Genomic DNA, 19,563 nt, shown 5'->3' with positions numbered 1-19,563 from the left:
GTATAATGTTGTAGTGTCAACTTAACCTTATCTCCTTCACGTGTATTTTTTATGCTCGAATCTGCCCGTCTCTGTGTACACTATGTATGGTCCTAATCCATGCTAGAGTTCCTTTTATCAATCATCAAAATAAATTTCACTTGGGCCAATATGTATCTTATTGTTCGACATGAGTTTCGGTCATACATTGAAGGGTACGTATAGGAACTGGACGGGGGACAGGTGTTGCATGGCTGGAATTGGGACTCGTGTTCTAATAGAGAACATACAAAGGCGCTTTTTGTACATTCGAATATGAAATTCAGAAGGCTTCCTTCTTTTCTCCTATGTCTCTGTCATTTTCAATTTCCTTCAATCATTACGCAAACGGCAAAAACAGGGCTGATATGCTTATGATATGTCATCTACGATATGGGGCCAAAAGAAAAGAATTAGCCGTCATTTACTGGTCCGCAATTGTTTTTGTCGCATAATGCCATCTAAATGATTAGATCCACATCGCCCCAACTTCCCTGTAAATTTAAAATGGTACACTGGCATATAAGTGTGCTTGATTGGTTAATGTATAATCAGTAGTAATAATTATGGATCTGTTGATATTTTTCTGAATTAACGTTAATTACTATATATATGCATTAGTTCTGCATTAAATTTAATATCTTTTTAATTATATATAATCTGTTAATTCTTTTTGATGTAAGAAAAAAATCCATAAAGTTGGAAAGAAATTTAATACTATTACTTTAGAACACATGTTAAATAGGCATTCTTTTTTCTTGAATTAACTTATATAAATTCTTGGCTCGTGACTGGTTATTAAAACAGTTATCCATTGCCTCGACACAAGAGGCACTAGTATGGGATCTACATATTAGTACGTTTTCTGAACCTCTACCTCGATTTTTTGACATCTAGGAAGAGTCCATATTTTGTTATGGTACAGTGATACTGAACAAGCGTATTGCATTATGATATACACAATCCTTGTTAATTAATTGGATGAATACATATGCGCTCCCTAAACTTGTCAATTTATTTTCTTCATTTTGATACCAAAATTAAGGGTAGTACCTATTGAGCACTTAAAGTGAACAAATTGTGTCATTTAGACGCATGTCGCTGACATGACACACAATGTATAATGCACCACTTGTGAGCGCAAGTGAGAAGAATTATTTTTCTTTTTTCGTTAATTTCTTCAACCTCCGTCTTCTTGCTCTTAGCCACCACCGTCTCCACCTCCATAGCCACTGCTTCATCGCTTCCAGCACCGTGTAAATACTTCCAATCAATATGTATGAATATTAGATCATCTTTATATCCTCGTGTTTGACCAAAAAGTTTTAGGCCCTTTTTGTTAAACCAAATTAATAAGTAGATAAAGGGTGAATCCTACTTAAATATAATAAATCCTAGATCTGAAGTCCGATAATTTTGATAGTACGGAACCGTGTTCAAATCAATGAATGCCAAATTAATGCTCAATGATTATCCATAAATATGAAATGAAAACATGCAATAAATGTGATAAATGACATTAAATGTAATAAGAAGGAATTTGTCGCCCAAATGTTGAATGAGTTGGATGATTCCTTCTTCTAACTATAGCATGTGACAATAGACTATGAAAATGAACAAAGTGTTCTTGGATCTTGTGAATGAAAGAGGAATATTTAGTAATAGAATCAAACAGAGGAGACAAGATAAGCTTTTTGTATATTCTTGATAGTCAACCTTTTACAAGATATTTTTCTAAGAAAAGTTCGAAAGTCTCCTTTTATGTTCTCTCTCTCTTCCTATTTATAAGGGATATTCCTAAAAAACCCTAAAAAGTACAATTGGGGGAATATTCAATGGAATATTCCTATTTATAATCCTAAGAATATTCTAACAATTGCTGCTATTTGTTCTCTACTCGACCTTGGCACTGGTCTCTCTCTCTGGGCGACTCTTCGCCACTAGGCCGTGCTTGGCTTTGACCCCGGTCTCAGCTCGTCCGTTTGCATTCACTAAACTCGACTTGATTTTAACCCATACAGTTAGTCCCTCCGCTTATTAAGGTCGTCCTCTTGGGAGTCCTCAATGAGCGGATTTTATCTACATCTAATCACACGAAATTCCAACGTTGTGAACGAGCTGAATTGGTCGATGTCGAATTGATGACGGATCGGGTCGATGGTTGTGGTTGGCATGGCTGACATAGGATGATGTCATGGCCACGCGTGTCATTATTACACATCTTCCCGATGCAATGTGTTTTTTCCAGTGCCTCTATTGCTTTGATTTTGGCGTCAATGACAGTTTCTTGCATCGATTTGGGCGCCACAATATCCTATAAATAGAGGAAGGAGGATTCACCAATGAAAATTTTCGCACTTCATACTCCATTTGCGCTTTTCTTGTTCTTCAGCTTCTACTTTAACCCTTGTCTCTGATTTCCTTCTGCATTTTAGCTCTACCTTCTAGCTTCTTTTCCCGTTGATACTCTCTTTTCGGCTCTACTATATACACGTTACTGCAAAAATGACAAACTCCCTTCACACTTCTAACATAGTCTCTGATGCCGCCCCATTATCGGTGGCCATGCCTTCTGGTGGTGATGAACTCATGGTTGCAGAAGACGAAAGTTTTCCCACTATGGAGGAGTTTGTTCCCCGGAGCCCGTCTGTCAGAAATGACTTCCCAAAAGAGCCCGCCCCTGATCCTGAGCAGGTACTATCTGTTATGGAGCCGAAACAAATATCTACCCTACGATCTAAATTCTGTATCCTTGGTCACGTCGATATTGTTTCGACGGGTAACAACGTGATACAAGTCCAGCGACCTGGGTATTACGCTTTCTACACCTACCAATTTTTGGTGGGTTGCTCTCTTCCTCTCCCCCCACTAGCTGAGGATTTCTGTCGCTTTTATGGCGTCTGCTCGGTAAAGCTTTCCCTTTACTTATATAAAGTTCTTTTGATGATGGCGAAGTTCGCAGAGTTGGCCAGCTATGAAGTCTCCATCCGTCATCTGCTGCATCTCTTCTTGCCTAGTTTCTACAGAGGCACGCTGATTCATCTCTACCACCATGAGGCTAAAGGATTGTTGACAGGGATGGATGACAAAGAGAATCGCCAGTTTTTGTGCAGTTACTTCTTGGTCAGAACCGACCACGTAGTGGCGGACCCAGCCGGGTTCCCCGAGCAATGGAACTTCAACCATAAGGGTCTTTTACCGTTTGTCATATATTTTGTTTATCCCCCCTCTTTTTTGTTTCCAACTTGCTCATGTCCTTCTACTTTCAATTGATAGGTGTCCACCTTCCCTGGTTCTTCACATTGAAGACTGGGTAACTCGCGTCTTACCTCATACTATAAGAATTCGCAACTGGGCATCCTTTAACAAACGGTTCGGGCCCAAACCTTCGCCTAGTAAGTTTGATTCTCACTTCCACGACCCTTTCGTCTTCGTTATAGCTTATCACCATCTTGTCATTTTTTTAATAGGATTTTCTTTTTGTGCCAGGTCGGCGAGCTTCCAAGAAGGCGAAGCCTCCAGTGCCCGCATTCTGCCAGGCAGTCGCTTCGGCTGGAATGCAGTTCGTACTGGTTGAGTCCGTACGAGAGGGTCAAATTCCAGCTCTGCCGTTGAGTGATTCCTCCCCAAAGGCAGCCGTTACGTCTGCTGAGACCTATGATCACCGCAACTTGCACCTAATTGATGAGTTGTCACATAACGAGGATGAGGCAGTACCGAGGAAAAGGTGGAGGGTGGAGAGCGGAAGGGTCAGTGCTGCTGATGTCGAGCCAGAAAGGCCCATTGTTTTGGATGCGGAGGCAATGCCCTTACTGGGCATTAATGCTACTCCCACGCAGGCTTTCGTCACGGAGGAAAGGCCGTCAGAGGTTGAAGAGACCTATGACAGAGGGGAGCCTGTACGAATAGCCAGGGTTGACTCATCATCAGCGGACGGGTGGGGTATAACCGTCCTCATAGAAGATGATGGGTCGGGCTCTAATATCAACCTTGAGAAGGTGCAGGCTTTTGAGGAGAGGTTCACCTGATTGGAGATAAGGACGGAGGGGCCTGATCGGCACATAGTCATCCCCGTAGATTAATAGCTCTTGGCCAACTCGGAATGGGCAGTGCCGGCCTTCACTCCTCTATGCGTGGACTCTGAGAATAGGACGTTGTAGACGCTAAAGGATGTGGATCTATTGTTGGGTATATCTGGCATGGCCTTGCGATTATACTTGCTTTTCCCATGTTAAGTTAGTTCATTTCATATGTGTAGTTTACTTCCACTTACCTGTCTCTTTTTGTGTGTCAGACCCTCATCATGGAGATTGAGTGTGATCGTCGGGAAGAGCGAAGGACGACCCTCTTCATGAAGATAGTATCCATGTATAGAGAGTATAGTTCTAAGCACCAAACACTAGTCAACTTACTCAGCGAGGACGGCCAGTTTCAAACGTTTGGCGATGGCCTCAAGTAGAAGGATGAGGAGCTGAGGGAGAAGGACGAGTAGCTTATGAGGGCTATCGGTAGATGCACGTGCTTGAGGGGGCGCTGAGGGCTAAGAAGGATGAGCTCGAGGTGAGCAAGGGAGTGATGGCCGAGAATATTGACCTTTAGGTGCAGGTGGCGTCTTTAAGGGTCGTGCTCGAGCAGAGGAAAACAAGGACCGTCAACTTAAGGGGTGAGTTGAGCACCAGGGTCGATGAGTTAGGCCCAACTAAGAAAGTCGGAATAGCCGCTATAGCAGAGGAGGCAGACCTAGGGGGCACCCTCTGTGTTTGCAGGTCTGAGTGAGCTACTGAGGCGAAGACTTTGGTGCTCAAGGAGGCAAGGTTTGAGGAGCAGATTGGGGGTTTGGAGGCGGAGTTGTCTGAGCTGAATGAGCAGGTTGCTGCCCTAAGAGCCGAGAAGGCATAATAGTAGGCCCAAGCGTCTACTTCTCATACTTTTGCCAATCCCGGTGTATCACGGGAGTTGTATGAAATGTGGGTTCATGCTTAGGTCCAACTTGACATATACAGGTCTCCGATGACGGTTGGAAAGGTTTCTGAGGCAAAATTTGAGGATGTTCATGTCAAGGCACGTGCGGCTCGTGACTCCTGTGGTTATGATCCTTGTACGCCCGGTGAGGACAGTGATGAAAGAGTCTTAGATGGGCTTGCCACTGACCCTTGGTACGATGATGAGTATGCCGGTGACGTCGGTGATGGGGAGGACGATACAACGTGAAGTCTTTGTACTTGTTTTTTGTTTTTTTGTGTTTTGTTGTTTTCTTTATGTTGGGGCGTCTTTCAAGCCCTTTGTAAAATGTATTGGAATGAAAAAGAACAGTTGTCTTTTGCTGTGTATTTTCGGCTCTTATTTCTTTTTTCTTTCCCATGAGTGTCTTCTTTTTTGAGAAAGTCCCTGACTTTTGGTCGGTCGATTGTAAGTTGATTCAAATGAGGTCGAATGTTGATCAATTCGAACGAGGTTGAATGTAAGTTAATTCGACCGAGTTTGAATGTAAGTTAATTCGACCGAGTTTGAATGTAGATTGATTAGAACGAGGTCGAATGTAAGTTAATTCGAGCGAGGTCGAATGTAGACTTAGAAAATAATTCGAGTGAGATCGAATGTACATTTCCTTTGTTAATTCAAACAAGGTCGAATGTAAGTTAATTCAAGCGAGGTCGAATGTAGACTTAGAAAATAATTCGAGAGATCGAATGTACATTTCCTTTGTTAATTCGAACGAAGTCGAATGTAAATTATTTCGTACGAGGTCTAATGTACATTTCCTTTGTTAATTCGAATGAGGTCGAATGTAACTTAATTCCAAGGTCGAATGTAGACGTAGAAAATAATTTGAGTGAGATCGAATGTACATTTACTTTGTTAATTTGAACGAGGTCGAATGTAAGTTAATTCGAGTGAGGTCGAATGTAGACTTGGAAAATAATTCAAGTGAGGTCGAATGTACATTTCCTTTGTTAATTTAAACGAGGTCGAATGTAAGTTAATTCATGCGAGGTTGAATATAGACTTAGAAAATAATTCGAGTGAGATCGAATGTAAATTTCCTTTGCGCTGGCGTGATATGTAAATTTGTTGGAGTTATGTAAGAATGTCATATACTGCTTTGTTTGTTCATTGGAGAATATTACATGTTTCTGTTCGGTCCGTACATGCATTCGAGGAGTCCCAGTCTATCTAGTCCCTTCATCGCTCGACCTAGAGAAGTAGTCAATATGCGGGGCGATGAACTAAATACCTAAACTTCGAGACGTCCTCTTTATCGCCCCATTAAAAATCTCCCCAGGAAAATCTAATTGGGACAAAACTCGGGTGAGGGAAAAAGAGTACGACTTGGAAGGACGTCCGTCTTCAGAAGTTGAAGTATTTGAGGTGGGCGACATTCCAATTATTTGGTAGTAGTTTTCCCTCCATTGTTTCTAGTTGGAATGACCCTTTGTTTGTCGCTGCCTTGATTTTGTATAGTCCATCCCAATTGGTTCCCAGTTTTCCTTCCCGTGGTCTTGTGTTTTGGCTTTGAGTACATAGTCCCCTACCTTGAGTGATCTGACTTTGGCTTTTTTGTTGTAGTACCGTTCTGCTTGCTGTTTTTGAGCTATCATTCTAACATAGGCCATGTCTCTTCGCTCATCTATTTCATCGAGGTCTTGCTTTCTACTTTCATTGTTACTTGGTTCGCTATCGTTGGAGTATCTCAAACTTGGTTTTTGCATTCGCGAGTACACAAATGCATTCAGGTAGGGTCTGAAGACCTTGGTCACTGCATTCATGAAGCACGTTTTGGGCAGCTGAAGGTTTTACTCTTCTCGATCGCGATGTTGGTTCAGCGATCGCGATATTGGTTCCGCAATCACGATGTATAATTCGCTAGGTAGAAATATAAGAACTCTAATTCGAGGGTTTGGCCATTTTTATCATATCTTGAGTTGTAGACCTCGAATTTGAGCAATTTTTGAGGGGTTCTTCATGTGTTTGACTGAGGTAAGTGTTCTTTACCCGAAGTTAATTTTATTTCATGATTTTATCATTGTTTTTATCATTAAATTAATGGTTTGAGATGGGGGAAATAGGAACTTTTTGAAAACTTTCAAAAATATAAAATGACGATTTGAAGGACAAATTGATGTCGGAATTGGATATATTTGGCATGGTTAGTCTTGTATCGAAATGGGTGTTCGGCTTTTATGAATTTTATCGGGTTCCAAGGTGCGGGCTCGGGGTTTACTTTTTAGTTTTTATTAAAGATTGAAGGTTTATTATCTAGATTTGTTTCCTATGATTTTATTCATGAAATGAAGTTATTTTCCCTAGATTTGAGCCGTTCAGAGGTTGTTTCACATGAGAGAGTCATTTTAGAGTATCGATCTAGCCTGTTTGAGGTAAGTATCTTCCCTAAATTTTTGGGGGGAGGGGGGGGGACTACCCCTTGGGATTTGAGCCATTTGTGCTAATTGTGTCATGTGAAGGCCGTGTACGCGAGGTGACGAGTACGTACCCGGGCTTATTTGTGGGAATTTGACCATTTTAGGCTCTTAGGTTCTTATGTCCATTAAAAATGAAGTTGTCTTATCATGTTAAATCCTTCACCTATTAAATTCACCATTTACATGCTTTAATTGGAGTTGATTGATTCATGTTCTACCTTTGTTGCCAATAAACGCTTATGTGCCCTAATGATATTATCGCCTCTTTTATTGCCATGATGTATTTTCCATAATTGGTTATCTTTAGTTGAGGTATGATGTCTTTCTGTTAATTGCTTATCCTTAATTGAAGTTATAGATATCGTTTACGCAAATGCTTAACCTTAATTGAAGTTATTATTATCTTTCCTGTAATCGTTTAACCTTAATTAAAGTTTTGTTATCCCTTTCATTGTTGACTTATACTCATTTCGAATCATTGACTTAGGCTATCTCTCTTATTGTCAAGTTGCACTTATGTGGAACCGTTGTGATACATTATCTCTCCCCTTATTGAGCTATTCTTGTTTAAACTATTATTCCTTGTTGTGTCTTTCATTGTGCGCTTGTTCTTCCGTGTCTTTGTGTTCTGTAGGTCTTAGGTTTATTTACTTGTCGTACTCTTGTGTTATTATTATTGTTGTTTTTGCACCCCGTGTTGTTGAGCCGCGGGCTATGTGTGGTTGTGGTGGTGAAATTAATTTTAGGAAAAGTAGTGGCATATGGTCACATGCGTTGAAAGACATTATATTGAGTTGTTACGTTTTGGCACACGTGGCATTGTTGAGAGGATTGTCGGGGTATTCGCACATGAGTTGTCCGTACTTTTGTTACTATTGATATTTTCTCATGTGGCATGTCAAGGCAAGTTATATTGTTCACCGCAAAAATGGTAATAACAATTAAATTTGATTATGGGACTCGAAAAATACGTGATCTATTTCTATGCTAGTTTTTAAGCAGTTGATGCTATGTATACGAGGCATAGAAACGAAATGAGAGTTAATGACAGGGTGATAATCGAACCGTTAGGTCAGTTATCGGGGTCTCGAGCCTATCAATTCAGGGCCTCGAGGTCGATTTCGGAGGTCGACTGAGAGATATCGAAGGCAGTCGAAATGTGGCTAACAGTTATAATAAAATTAACGGAGGCTCTTTATGGCCAATGATAAGCAATAATGATGAACGAATATGAAGATAATAAATGAAAGCAATAATATCGAGAGAATATGTTAGAGAGCAAATAGAAAGTTCTTGTATATTTCGTGCAGAGCAACTGAAGCAGCATCCACTTACAAAGTGGCAAGGATCCCCTTTATATAGGAGGGTAATCCCATTATAGTACAACAAGCATTAATTACAAAGCAGAGGACCGATTTCTGCTGACCCAAGGAGATATTTGGACTATACACCACTGCTCAAGAGGGAGTTCAGATTATACACCGCTGCTCACCTCCCTCAATTACCCGGTGCGGGGCCTCACTCCCTTTGATTTCCATGGAGTGAGGTGGTACTATCTACTAATTGTTGCATCCGCACTGGGGCAACGTCCCAAGAAGTGGATTTACAATAGTAGCCAGGTGAAATCCATACTAGCCAGATTTTTTACCCAGCCACTTCTTCGCTCCTTCCTGCCTCTTCCGTGTCACTTTGATCTTCTCCATCTCTTTCCTCTTCGTCGTCTCCCCTTTTGAAGATAACATTCTGCAGGATCGAGATAAGACTCCCAAGGGGATTGTGTTTGGAAGATATTGTCTTTGAGGACGTATACCCGAAGATGTTGTTGCCGAGGATGTGCCTTTGAGAGTAGGCTAGGCTCTTAGGCCTTCACTATATGTACACCTTCTTGCTTCTTTGTTTTTGTGTAAGGACCCATTGTGGGCTTCCGTAATCGAACTTTTATAAATATGAAAATGTTTCCTCAATTTTATCTTTGACGCTTGCCGCATTCCTTTTTATTTATGTTTATGGAGATTCTGAATGTATGACTCCATCGGTCGGTGCCAATATCGAGCCCAGATGTGAGTGTTTTTCCTAACATTTGGTTGACTAATACGACCTTCCGCATAACCTTTCGCCATCCCTTGGATCGAGCCTGGATTAGACCGATAAGCTTGGAGGCCCGTGGACAGGGACTGCCTTTAGACTTAGCGCAGACAGCCTTAGGGTGCTGTAGATGGGTCCTGGAAGAGTGTTTATCCGAGCTCAGACGGGCCTTGGGGTCAAGCCCATACAGGTGGAGTTTAAATGCATATTTCCTTGGGGTCCGGTTCTTTTTTGACAAAAGCCCCCAAAGTCGGGTACCACCTCGAGTCTCATAACGATGCCATTGGCTTCTCAGATCCTAACCTTTTTTTGATGGAGGTCTTGAGGTCGGGTACCACCTCGGGACTGGCGAAGGTATTATTGGCTTCCTGGAGCCTAACCTTTTTTGATGGAGGTCTTTGAGGTTGGGTACCACCTCGGGACTGGCGAAGGTGTTATTGGTTTCTTGGAGCCTAACCGTTTTTTGTGAAGGTCCTCGAGGTCGGGTACCACCTCGGGATTGGCAAGAATGTCGTTGGCTCCTTAGAGCTTAACTTTCCTTTGATGGAGGTCCTCGAGATTGGGTACCACCTAGAGACTGGCGATGATACGAGGATTTCCATTTTCAAAACATTAAGTGGCATCGCCTAATATAGGATATGGTTGCCAAGTTGTTGAGGCGACTTGGAGACATCGGTCAGTGTTTCTAATCGGCTTTGAGGAAGGCGAATCGTCACCATTTTTTCCATGTATATATAGGGTTGTTTCTGCTCTTTTTTTTTGGAGATCCCACCATTTTAAGTAGTTAACCTTATTTTTCTGCGCTAGCCTTTCATTACTTCAGCACTAACGCACCTGCACGTATTCCCACTTTAGTCCTCTAATTTTTTCATAGCCATGGCTGCTATGTCGGGGTCTGTCTGACAGGGAGGGGAGAGCTCCGCCTCCAACATTTAGGACCAACGAGAGTCACCTTGAAGACTACTTCTTTGATAGGAGAAGAGCATCTTAAGTTAGTGAGAAAAGACTGCAGATGGGGGGAGAAAGTAGTGTTACAGATACTTCCCCGGGTGAGGGCATCACTGATTATGCCGATAGATTCTTGAATGTGTACACGTATCCTCTCACATTGGGCCCCCTTTATAGGGTCGTGCTCGACTTCTGTTTGAAGTATTGGGTTACCTTGGTGCAGATCCATCCATCATTTTAGCGAACAGTATTGATGGTGAGATTTTTCGCGGAGAAGACGGGGCTTGAATTTACGCTCAGTCATCTCATTAGGCTGTACCAGCCCTTTCACCATTGAGGTCTGCTAATCTTGCGATGTCGATCGACCACTCCCTTCGTTGTTGATGATGAGGAAGATGGAGATGGGGCACGAATGAATCGCTTCATCTGAGTGCGGGCTACTGACATCATCCCCATGGAGCTTATTCCAATCTTTGAGGAGTAGAACTATACACGTAAGCAGAGCATTTTCTGCCTTCTCAGTTTTGCCTATAACAAAACTGGTTTCGTAACTATGCCCTCTCTTCTTTTTTTGCAGCGGTTTAATGGGCACCGGGTGACGTTCCTGATTTTCCAGATTGGGTCCGAAAGTTGGCGACCCACTCGACCTGTGATGAGCACAAGTGGCAAGCTTTGTTCTGGGGCAGATGGGAAGCGAAACATCATGGTGAGTGCCGTACTATTCTTTCCTCTCCCTTCCTTCATTTGGAGAGTCATTTTCCCTTTATGCGTATTAAACTTGATGTTGTAGGCATCGGAGAGCCTCCCGAGGCTATGTCGCGCTCCTCCAGAGAGGTGTAAGGGTTGCCGGCCTCCGGGCTAAAGAATGACAACAACAAGCGAGATATTCTTTTATAGGGTGATGGTGCTCAAAACAAGGCAAAACGGGACCGGGACTTCAGAGCGGATATATCGTCCGAGCTTGCGACGTCTGTCATTCCTGGTTCTGGAAAGAGGGTATCTCCGTTGATGTCCCCTTCCTTTTCCGTTGACAGTACTTCGGGAGATACTAGAAACCCAGGGTCGCATACACCGAGTGAGCGTGCTTCGACCGGAGTCGACTCTCTCAGGGCTGAAGGAACTTGATTGGAAGGTGCGCGCTCGGCCTTCGAGGAAGCCCGGCGGCTTCACTTTGTGGTGAGTTTTCTCACAGGCCTTTCGAGCTTCGTGCCTTCCCTTCCTTATTGGGTTTTCTTTTGCAGGCCTCCGACAAACTTATGTCCGGGCTGCTTTGTTATGAAGCCAAGCTGCAGAAAGCTCTGGACGAGGAGAGGTCCTTTAGGCTCCTTTGCGATGAAAAGGAGGTCAAGTTAGTATACTTGTGGTATGAGGTGGGCCAGAGCTTGAATTATAAGAGCTAATTGAAAGAGCGGGTAATTTTCTATTCTGAGTGAGCGTGCATTCCGCCTCTAGTTTCTGAGGCTAACGCTTCGTTTATTTCAGTTGCAGAAAAAGACGGAGGCCCTGGAGCGTCTTCGAGGTGAAGTTGACCGGGCCAAGCATGAGCGTGATGAGCTAAAAGGTCAGGTAGAGGCTCAGGCTTTAAAGGGGAAGGATACTCTGGCTAAAGTTTCTACTTTTGAAGCTCAACTTCGCTTAGTTCGTGATAATGCTTCGGTTCAGGCATATATGATTCTGAAGCTCGAGTCCAAGCTTTCGATATTCAGGGCTGGGATCGTTGATGCTCGGTCAAAATCTGTAATGAGCCAAACTAAGTCTGACCAGGAGATAGCGATTTATTCAAAGGATGTTGCCGATGCTCAAGTTGAGCTAAGAAGGATCCTCGGCCATGAAGAGAGGATTGAAGAATACGCTTGCTGCAAAACTCGGAGAAAGACTGATCATGCCCAGCTATGCCTTATAAAAAAGACACACGGACGTTGCAAATATAATCTGAGTATTTAGCCCAGAGTCGAACCCACAAGCAATTAACCTATCAATTACTCTCGTTAGACTTACGAAATTCTACTTAATCAACTTCCCAAACGTTGTGAATAACAATTGAGGATGTTTCTACTGACTAAGACTGACTGTAAATAAGCAAATAAAGACTAACTATGATTAAGTTGTAAACAATTAAGAGAAGGATCTAAGGTTATGATTTCCCTTATTGATGGAATCCCTTCCGGTTATGTTTCACATAGATTCATCTAATCATCTCTATCAATCATGAGCACTCTTATTACCGTAAATCTCTCCCGCGTAATCACAATAATTTATTAGACACACTCTCCCGAGATACGCTAGCTGGCTTTATTTATTACAGCTCACTTTAGATTGCACCCAAGGCATCGTTATCCCTAATCCCGCCTTTAACCCCTCAGTTATTGATCCCTCATATACTTTGGGAGTGGTGTTTTTCAACTATTACCTAAGTATGTACTCTCTCCCGAGTTATGCACACTAAATAGGCACAGCTAATTGAGGATCCTATCAATTAACTACAACAAGCACATAGTTGAACAAATAGAGATTAAACTAGGCAAACTATATTAACATGACAAGAAGTTCATCCTTCAATAGGTTCCATCAAAACCTTTGACTAAAATATTTAGCTACTCATACTAGTGTTCATCATAACAATATTCAAATTTATCACAAATCGTAAAAACAAAAGGAAGAAAGGAAGAACTTGATGTTGAATTATCTTCCTTGCCTCTTGCCTCTCCTTGCCTTGAACTAAGCTATGAAAACCTTGATAATCCTGTCTTGGGCGAGCTAGACCTTCTATAGGTTAAGTGGATTTGCCTCTGAACTTCCAATTTTACCCCTGAAGCTAACTTTTCCGGAACTGGGTTAGCGTGATCGCGCTAATGGACATGCTAGTGACCGCGCATATGCCCTATCATTCCGTCTCGACAATCTAGGCTAGCGCGGTTGCGCTAGTGGACGTGCTAGTGGTCGCGCTACTCCAGGTCTTCATTTCATCTTTTCTTTTTTCTCGTCTACCCACGTACTCGGCTCATAGGGGCTTTTCTTGCTTCAATTTAGCTCCAATCACAGCTTTAAGGCCTCATACATGCTACTCACTCCTGCAACGTGTGAAATTCACAATTAAAGCCCTTTTATAATCATTTAACTATATTATCACAATGAAACATAATCAAGCTGGGGCATAAACAATCACCAAATTACATAAATCTAGCCTATTATCAATACCCCACACTTAAATCATTGCTAGTCCTCGAGCAATCCATCACACTCTATATAAGTTCCTTAGCTAAGCATTATTCCCTAACACATCACATCAAGAACAAATCACATAAGTTACTCCTAGTAGTGAACAATCTTCGCCTTAAAAGTCAACTCTCACGTGCTGTGAATTATTCATACTTACTCAAATTACTCTACACAGAAGTCAAGACTTGCCTTTCCTTCGTGAATCACATGCCCTCACATCACACAAGAGAGTAGTTCCACAAATATTAACTTTAAGAACAATTAGGAACTTAGATAAACAAAATTCGCTCACTCTCAAAAAGAACATTCACATGACACAAAAATGCACCATAGGCTTGCCCGTAGTGTACTACCCTACTAATCGAGACCGCTCAGTCTAAGATCAATAGGACTTCACTTGGTTGTAATGTAGGTTAAGGAACGGGTAGGATATATTTGTTTATAGTTACTAACCTCCCTAAGCACTTTTAATACAATTACATTAACCTTCAGAACCATACTTATGTCAACAAAACACTTCACCACTTTTTATTTACAACATACTCATCCATTAGGTGCAATTGTAACAAACCACCACTTATCGATTACTACATTTACTCATTTTTTTGAGATGTTTTTTTCAGTGGTGTTTATTCTTTTACTTTTCAAAACACTGCACCTTTTTTCTAATTCAACGGTTCCACTCAAAAACCAAACCACCACCCCACACTTTTGCTTTTGCATAATTTCAATACCATTCAAGTGTTTATGGGAGGTTAAGGGGTTCAACAGATGTCCATTCAAACAATTGGGTAAGGTTTGCAATGTGGTTGCCAAAGAAACAGGCTTATAGGCTCAACGGGGTTGACTACGATGTATTACAGTTAGGTGGGTTTACTTTATATGTCTGGCTCAACAAAGAAATTTCTATATCACTTCTAAGACTGAATAAAACTACTATTTCACTTTGCAAACACACGGGGCAAGTTCTAGGCATCAAATGTGTATCATGAAATACAGTATAACTCGCACAAACATGGCATACGACTCACTCCAGATTAGCTTATCAAGACACTCTCTTCTGAGTATTCAAGTCAGTGACAAACATACAATTTAAGGCACTTTAGCAAGAATCAACCACTGAGATTACACTCTAGTGTCTATTGTGTTCAGGTGTATCAACGCTATGGGTTTCTCTTTCGATTTCAGCTCGTAGCCCATCAATCCTAACTAAAAACTAAAAAAAATAAACCTTTGGAATAAAAACAAACTAAACAAAAACTACCTACACCCGGTTCAAGCTAAACCCTTGGAAAAGAACCGTGTCCCAAAGAAAAACTAAAGGGGAGTTACTACACTACCTAAAATAATCTTTTTGGTCTTTTCTCTAGACTTACTTCCCTCAAGAAAATTGTCTAAAGGATCCGTCAACAGGAAGAGTCTCCATTTTTTTTTCTCGACTTAGTCCCTCAAGAACTCTGCCGAAAGAGATCCGTCATCGGGACAAGTCACTTACCTACTTTAAAATTACCTAATGAAACTATTACTCAAAACACCAAAACAATCAAAGAGAAACAAAGAAACATCAACCAGTCAACTTGCTACATATACATATATACATTGAAGTATCTCCCACCCCACACATAAAATGTAGACATGTCATCATGTCATAAAAAGTAAAGAACAGTGAGGTAAAGGAACTTCCCTGAAATATCACTCCTAATCGGAGATAGTGTCTGGGTTCACATTGCAAGCACGACCCAAAGCTCTCAGCCAGCCTAAGAAATTCTTCTCTGCCTTCACCTGCCGGTCAGCCACCGCGTCTACGTGGGCACCCAAATCAGTGACTGAGGTCTGCAACCCAGCCACCTCCTGCTCCAAAGCGGTGAAACGGGACACCCGGGCAGCTCCAAAAGATGCTGCAGTCCCAGATGGTGTTGCAGATGCTGCACTTTGCTCATGGGCCTGTGGATCGGCCCCCACGTCCTCCTGCTCGGCCTCCTCTTCCTCCGAGTCATTAGAGCCACTACTATCCTCCCCACCTACTGTCATTGGCTCCTTACCCGTGGTTATCTTGTCAGCCCGAAACTTGCGATCTTTTGGCCCCAGCCCATCCACCACCAGATTTTCCAGCACCCGAGCTTGCCTGCAAAGTTTACTAACCAAAGAAGGGAAAAAGAATCCATACCTTTTGATTGGACAGCATATGAACATCTCCTCATGAATCACTTTGGCCACGTCGAAGTTGTGACCATTGATGAAGCACCAAATCAAGGCTGTTAGGGGGCCATTCACTTCCGAAGTGTTGAGGGACTGGATCAGACGATTGTTGATAATATACAACCAGCACTTCCCTTCAAAGGTTAGTGCCGAGGAGTGAAATTTCTCACCATACTTCATCCAGATCACCTCCTTCCCGGGTACACAGATCGTTTCAAAGAACATCGCCCATTGCGTGTATTTTTTGCCATACATCTCATAAAAGCCTTCATATGGGTCCACAGGAGGGGGAAGCTAGTACATTGTCCGTATAGACTCAACAGAGGCCCACTGATTTTTTGTGAACAGTTACTATATCATTGACATGCTCTTTCACATTGGCGTAGAATTCTCTAACAACCATTACATTGCCCTCACCCGGCTCGTCAATGAAAGTTTGCAACCCTCGCCTCACCAGCTCAGTGTACATGTGAGGGCATTGTAGCTGAACCGATACTATGTTAATTCCCCTCTTCGAAATCGGCTTTTTAGAGGCCTTATCCGCAACGCGGTCCTGAGCCTTGGCAGAGACAAATGTGTTACTATCAAAGTGGCGAGCAGGGGCTGCCACACATACCCTGGACGAGCCGACTTGGCTGCTAGAAAAGGCACATATGGCGCGGCGTTTCCGAGACGGAGCCATAATACCTGGAAAATGGGAGAACATTAACAGATCCCAATACAAACTTATGATGCAATATGGTTACTCAGACTTTACACGCATAAGTGGTCACAACTACAAAATTACGTTCACAGAGGCATTTACACAAGCACTTTGTGGGCATTCTACACTCATACCCCATTTCACATATGTTACAACCTCAACCCACCACAATATCCTCCAAAATCACAAACCAAGTGAACCAACACCCCACCAATCTCACCACCCACAAACACTACAACATATGTTACCAATTCTACTAATCAAAACAGAAAAAACCAACTACATAAATGCAACACAAGAGACCCACAAAATTCTGGAAAAAAAAATAAAAAAAAAAGGAAAAATGGAACAAGGAACACCTACCTATAGTGATAGAGTGTGGGGAGAAGAGAAGAAAAATAGAAGTGAATGAGGCTTGAGACTTGAGAGAGTGAGGATGGGGAATATGTTGGAGAAGGGGAGAGTTCTTTAAAGAAGAAGGGGGTTTAGGGTTGGGGTGGGCTGTTGGAGATGTTTGTATTGGTGGGGCCGGAACTTGGGATTTAAGAGGGGGTTATCAGATGGGGGGGGGGTTAATAGATGGGGGTTTAATTTAGAGTAAATTAAAAAAATTAACATAAGAAGAGAAAAAAATAAAATAATAAAAAACAACACAAAGGCACAGATGTGGGCGGGACTAACGCGGTACGAGCGCGGTCGCGCTAGCCCGGCACAATACAAACCCATATGCGCGGCCACTAGCGAGATCGCGCTAGTAGCGTGTCCAGTAATGCGTTCAATAGCGCGGGCACGCTAATATTCTTTTTTGAGCCCAAGCAGAATACGTTCCCATATGCGCGACCCATAGCACGGCCTGTAGTGCGGGCGCTCTTCTGGGCAAAAACAATTTCATGTTTTTTACCTGTTCTTACCACTTCCGATGGCCTAATCACCTGCCCATTGTAACCTGCATTGATTAGCACTTCCTAAAAACTCACAATTAATAACAACTAATATCGTTGGGTTGCCTCTCAACCAACGCCTTAGTTAATGTCGGGGCACGACGCAGACAAGCGCATTTAAGGCTTGCTCGACCTCTGAGGTTCCGTTAGGGGGATCTCTGACACTTCCTTTGGTTCTTTCATGCCTATGTATAACTTCAATCTCTGCCCATTGACTCTAAATGTGTAAGAGTCTTTCTCTGAGGCAATCTCTATAGCTCCTGAAGGGAATACTTCAACCACTCAAAACGGCCTAGACCATCATGACTTAAGCTTACTTGGGAATAGCCTTAATCTCGAATTATAGAGCAGTACCATGTCCCCGGGTTTGAAATGTCGCTTAACAATGTTCTGGTCGTGCAACCTCTTCATTCTTTCCTTGTACAACCTTGTGCTCTTAAAAGCAAGATGACAGAACTCGTCAAGCTCATGCAATTCAGTGATTCTAGTTGTGCCCACAGCCTCAATGTCTAGGTTCAGCTGTTTCAGTGCCCACCAAGCTTTACATTCAAGTTCCACTAGCAAGTGGTAGGCCTTCCCGAACACCAACTTATATGGTGACATACCAATTGGTGTTTTAAAAGCAGTTCTATAAGCCTAGAGTGCATCATCTAGCTTTTTCGCCCAATCAGGTCTTGTGGCGTTCATTGTCTTGGTCAATACACTCTTTATCTCTCTATTAGACACTTCCACCTGTCCACTTGTCTGCAGATGATACGGTGTTGCCACCTTGTGACGTACATCATACTTCGATAGCAGCTTCTCAAAGGCTCGAATATAGAAGTGGGTGCCTCCGTCACTGATAATAGCTCTCGGTGTCCCAAAACGGGTGAATATGTTCTTCTTCAAAAACCCCACCACTACTCTTGCATCATTAGTGGGAAATGCTGCAGCTTCTACCCATTTGGACACATAATCTACAACAACAAGTATGTACTTATTGCCAAAGGAGCTGACGAAGGGTCCCATGAAGTCAATCCCCCAAACATCAAACACTTCCACCTCTTGAATCGGGTTCATGAGCATCTCATGGCGACGAGAAATGTTCCCGGTTCGCTGACATTCATTGCAGCCCTTCACCCATTGGTGCGCATCTTTGAACACTGTTGGCCAAAAGAAACCAGCCTCTAGCACTTTCATAGCTATCCTGACTCCTCCAAAATGCCCTGCATACACCGATGCATGACATGCCTACAAAATAGAAGATTGTTCTATCTCGGGAACGTACCTCCGGATCATATTGTCAACACATATTCGAAACAGGTAAGGTTCATCCCAATAATACATGCGGTAGTCACGATAACTTTTTCTTTTGTACAGAGGAAAGGACATAGGGAACTATACCGCTGGCCAGGTAATTTGCAAAATCTGCATAACATGGCACTTCCTCAAGACTAGTAGCGAGTAGTTGCTCATCTGGAAAGGTTTCCAGAATATCCTCAACCTCAACTGAGTTTTCATCTCCCTCAAATCGTGATAGATGGTCAGCGACTTGGTTCTCTGTGCCCTTATGGTCACGAATTTTAAGGTCGAATTCTTGTAGTAGCAGCACCCAACAAATCAGGCGTGGCTTAGACTCCTTCTTTTCAATCAAGTACCTGAGAGCTGCATGATCAGTGGATACAATTACCTTAGAGCCAATCAAGTATGATCTAAACTTGTCAAAAGCAAACAGCACAGCTAACATCTCATTTTCAGTCACAGTGTAGTTCAGCTGGGTCCACTCAGCGTTCTACTTGCATAATAGATTGGATGCATTAACTTGTCTTTCTGCTGTCCCAGCACTGCCCCCACTGCGTAGTCACTAGCATAACACATGAGTTTGAATGGTTGCTCCCAGTCGGGGGCAACAATGATGTGTGTTGTCTCTTTTTCAGCTCCTCGAATGCTACCATGCAATCATCAGAAAACAAGAAAGAGTGATCTTTTTCTAACAACTTACAGAGAGGGTTGGCAATTTTTGAGAAGTCTCTTATGAATCTCCGGTAAA

The 19,563-nt window shown here is 42.5% G+C and overlaps 1 protein-coding gene across 1 annotated transcript; it reads right to left on the bottom strand.

Annotated features, from left to right (window-relative positions):
• Positions 1-18,170: 18,170 nt before the first annotated feature.
• LOC138885676 (uncharacterized) lies at positions 18,171-19,260 on the bottom strand. The gene is made up of 3 exons (XM_070166652.1): positions 18,918-19,260; positions 18,635-18,739; positions 18,171-18,433 (listed from the first exon to the last, which is right to left on the bottom strand). Exons 1-3 carry the CDS (start codon positions 19,258-19,260, stop codon positions 18,171-18,173), a joined length of 711 nt encoding a protein of 236 aa, XP_070022753.1.
• Between the last annotated feature and the right edge of the window lie 303 nt (positions 19,261-19,563).

This window comes from Nicotiana sylvestris, chromosome 2 (assembly GCF_000393655.2).
Source record: "Nicotiana sylvestris chromosome 2, ASM39365v2, whole genome shotgun sequence".
NCBI classification, from domain to species: Eukaryota; Viridiplantae; Streptophyta; class Magnoliopsida; order Solanales; family Solanaceae; genus Nicotiana; species Nicotiana sylvestris.
The sequence above is the reverse complement of the archived record's forward strand: the minus strand, read 5'-3'. Positions and strand labels throughout refer to the sequence as shown.

Bases quoted from the DNA above. Each gene is read 5' to 3' on its own strand.
- LOC138885676 (XM_070166652.1), bottom strand. From the start codon at position 19,260: ATGTTAGCTGTGCTGTTTGCTTTTGACAAGTTTAGATCATACTTGATT. The intron at 18,740-18,917 runs GTATAGTTCCCT...CGGTGTATGCAG, and splicing joins TGCAAATTACCTGGCCAGCG to GGCATTTTGGAGGAGTCAGG. The intron at 18,434-18,634 runs GTCAGCGAACCG...ATGCAAGAGTAG, and splicing joins GGTGAAGGGCTGCAATGAAT to TGGTGGGGTTTTTGAAGAAG.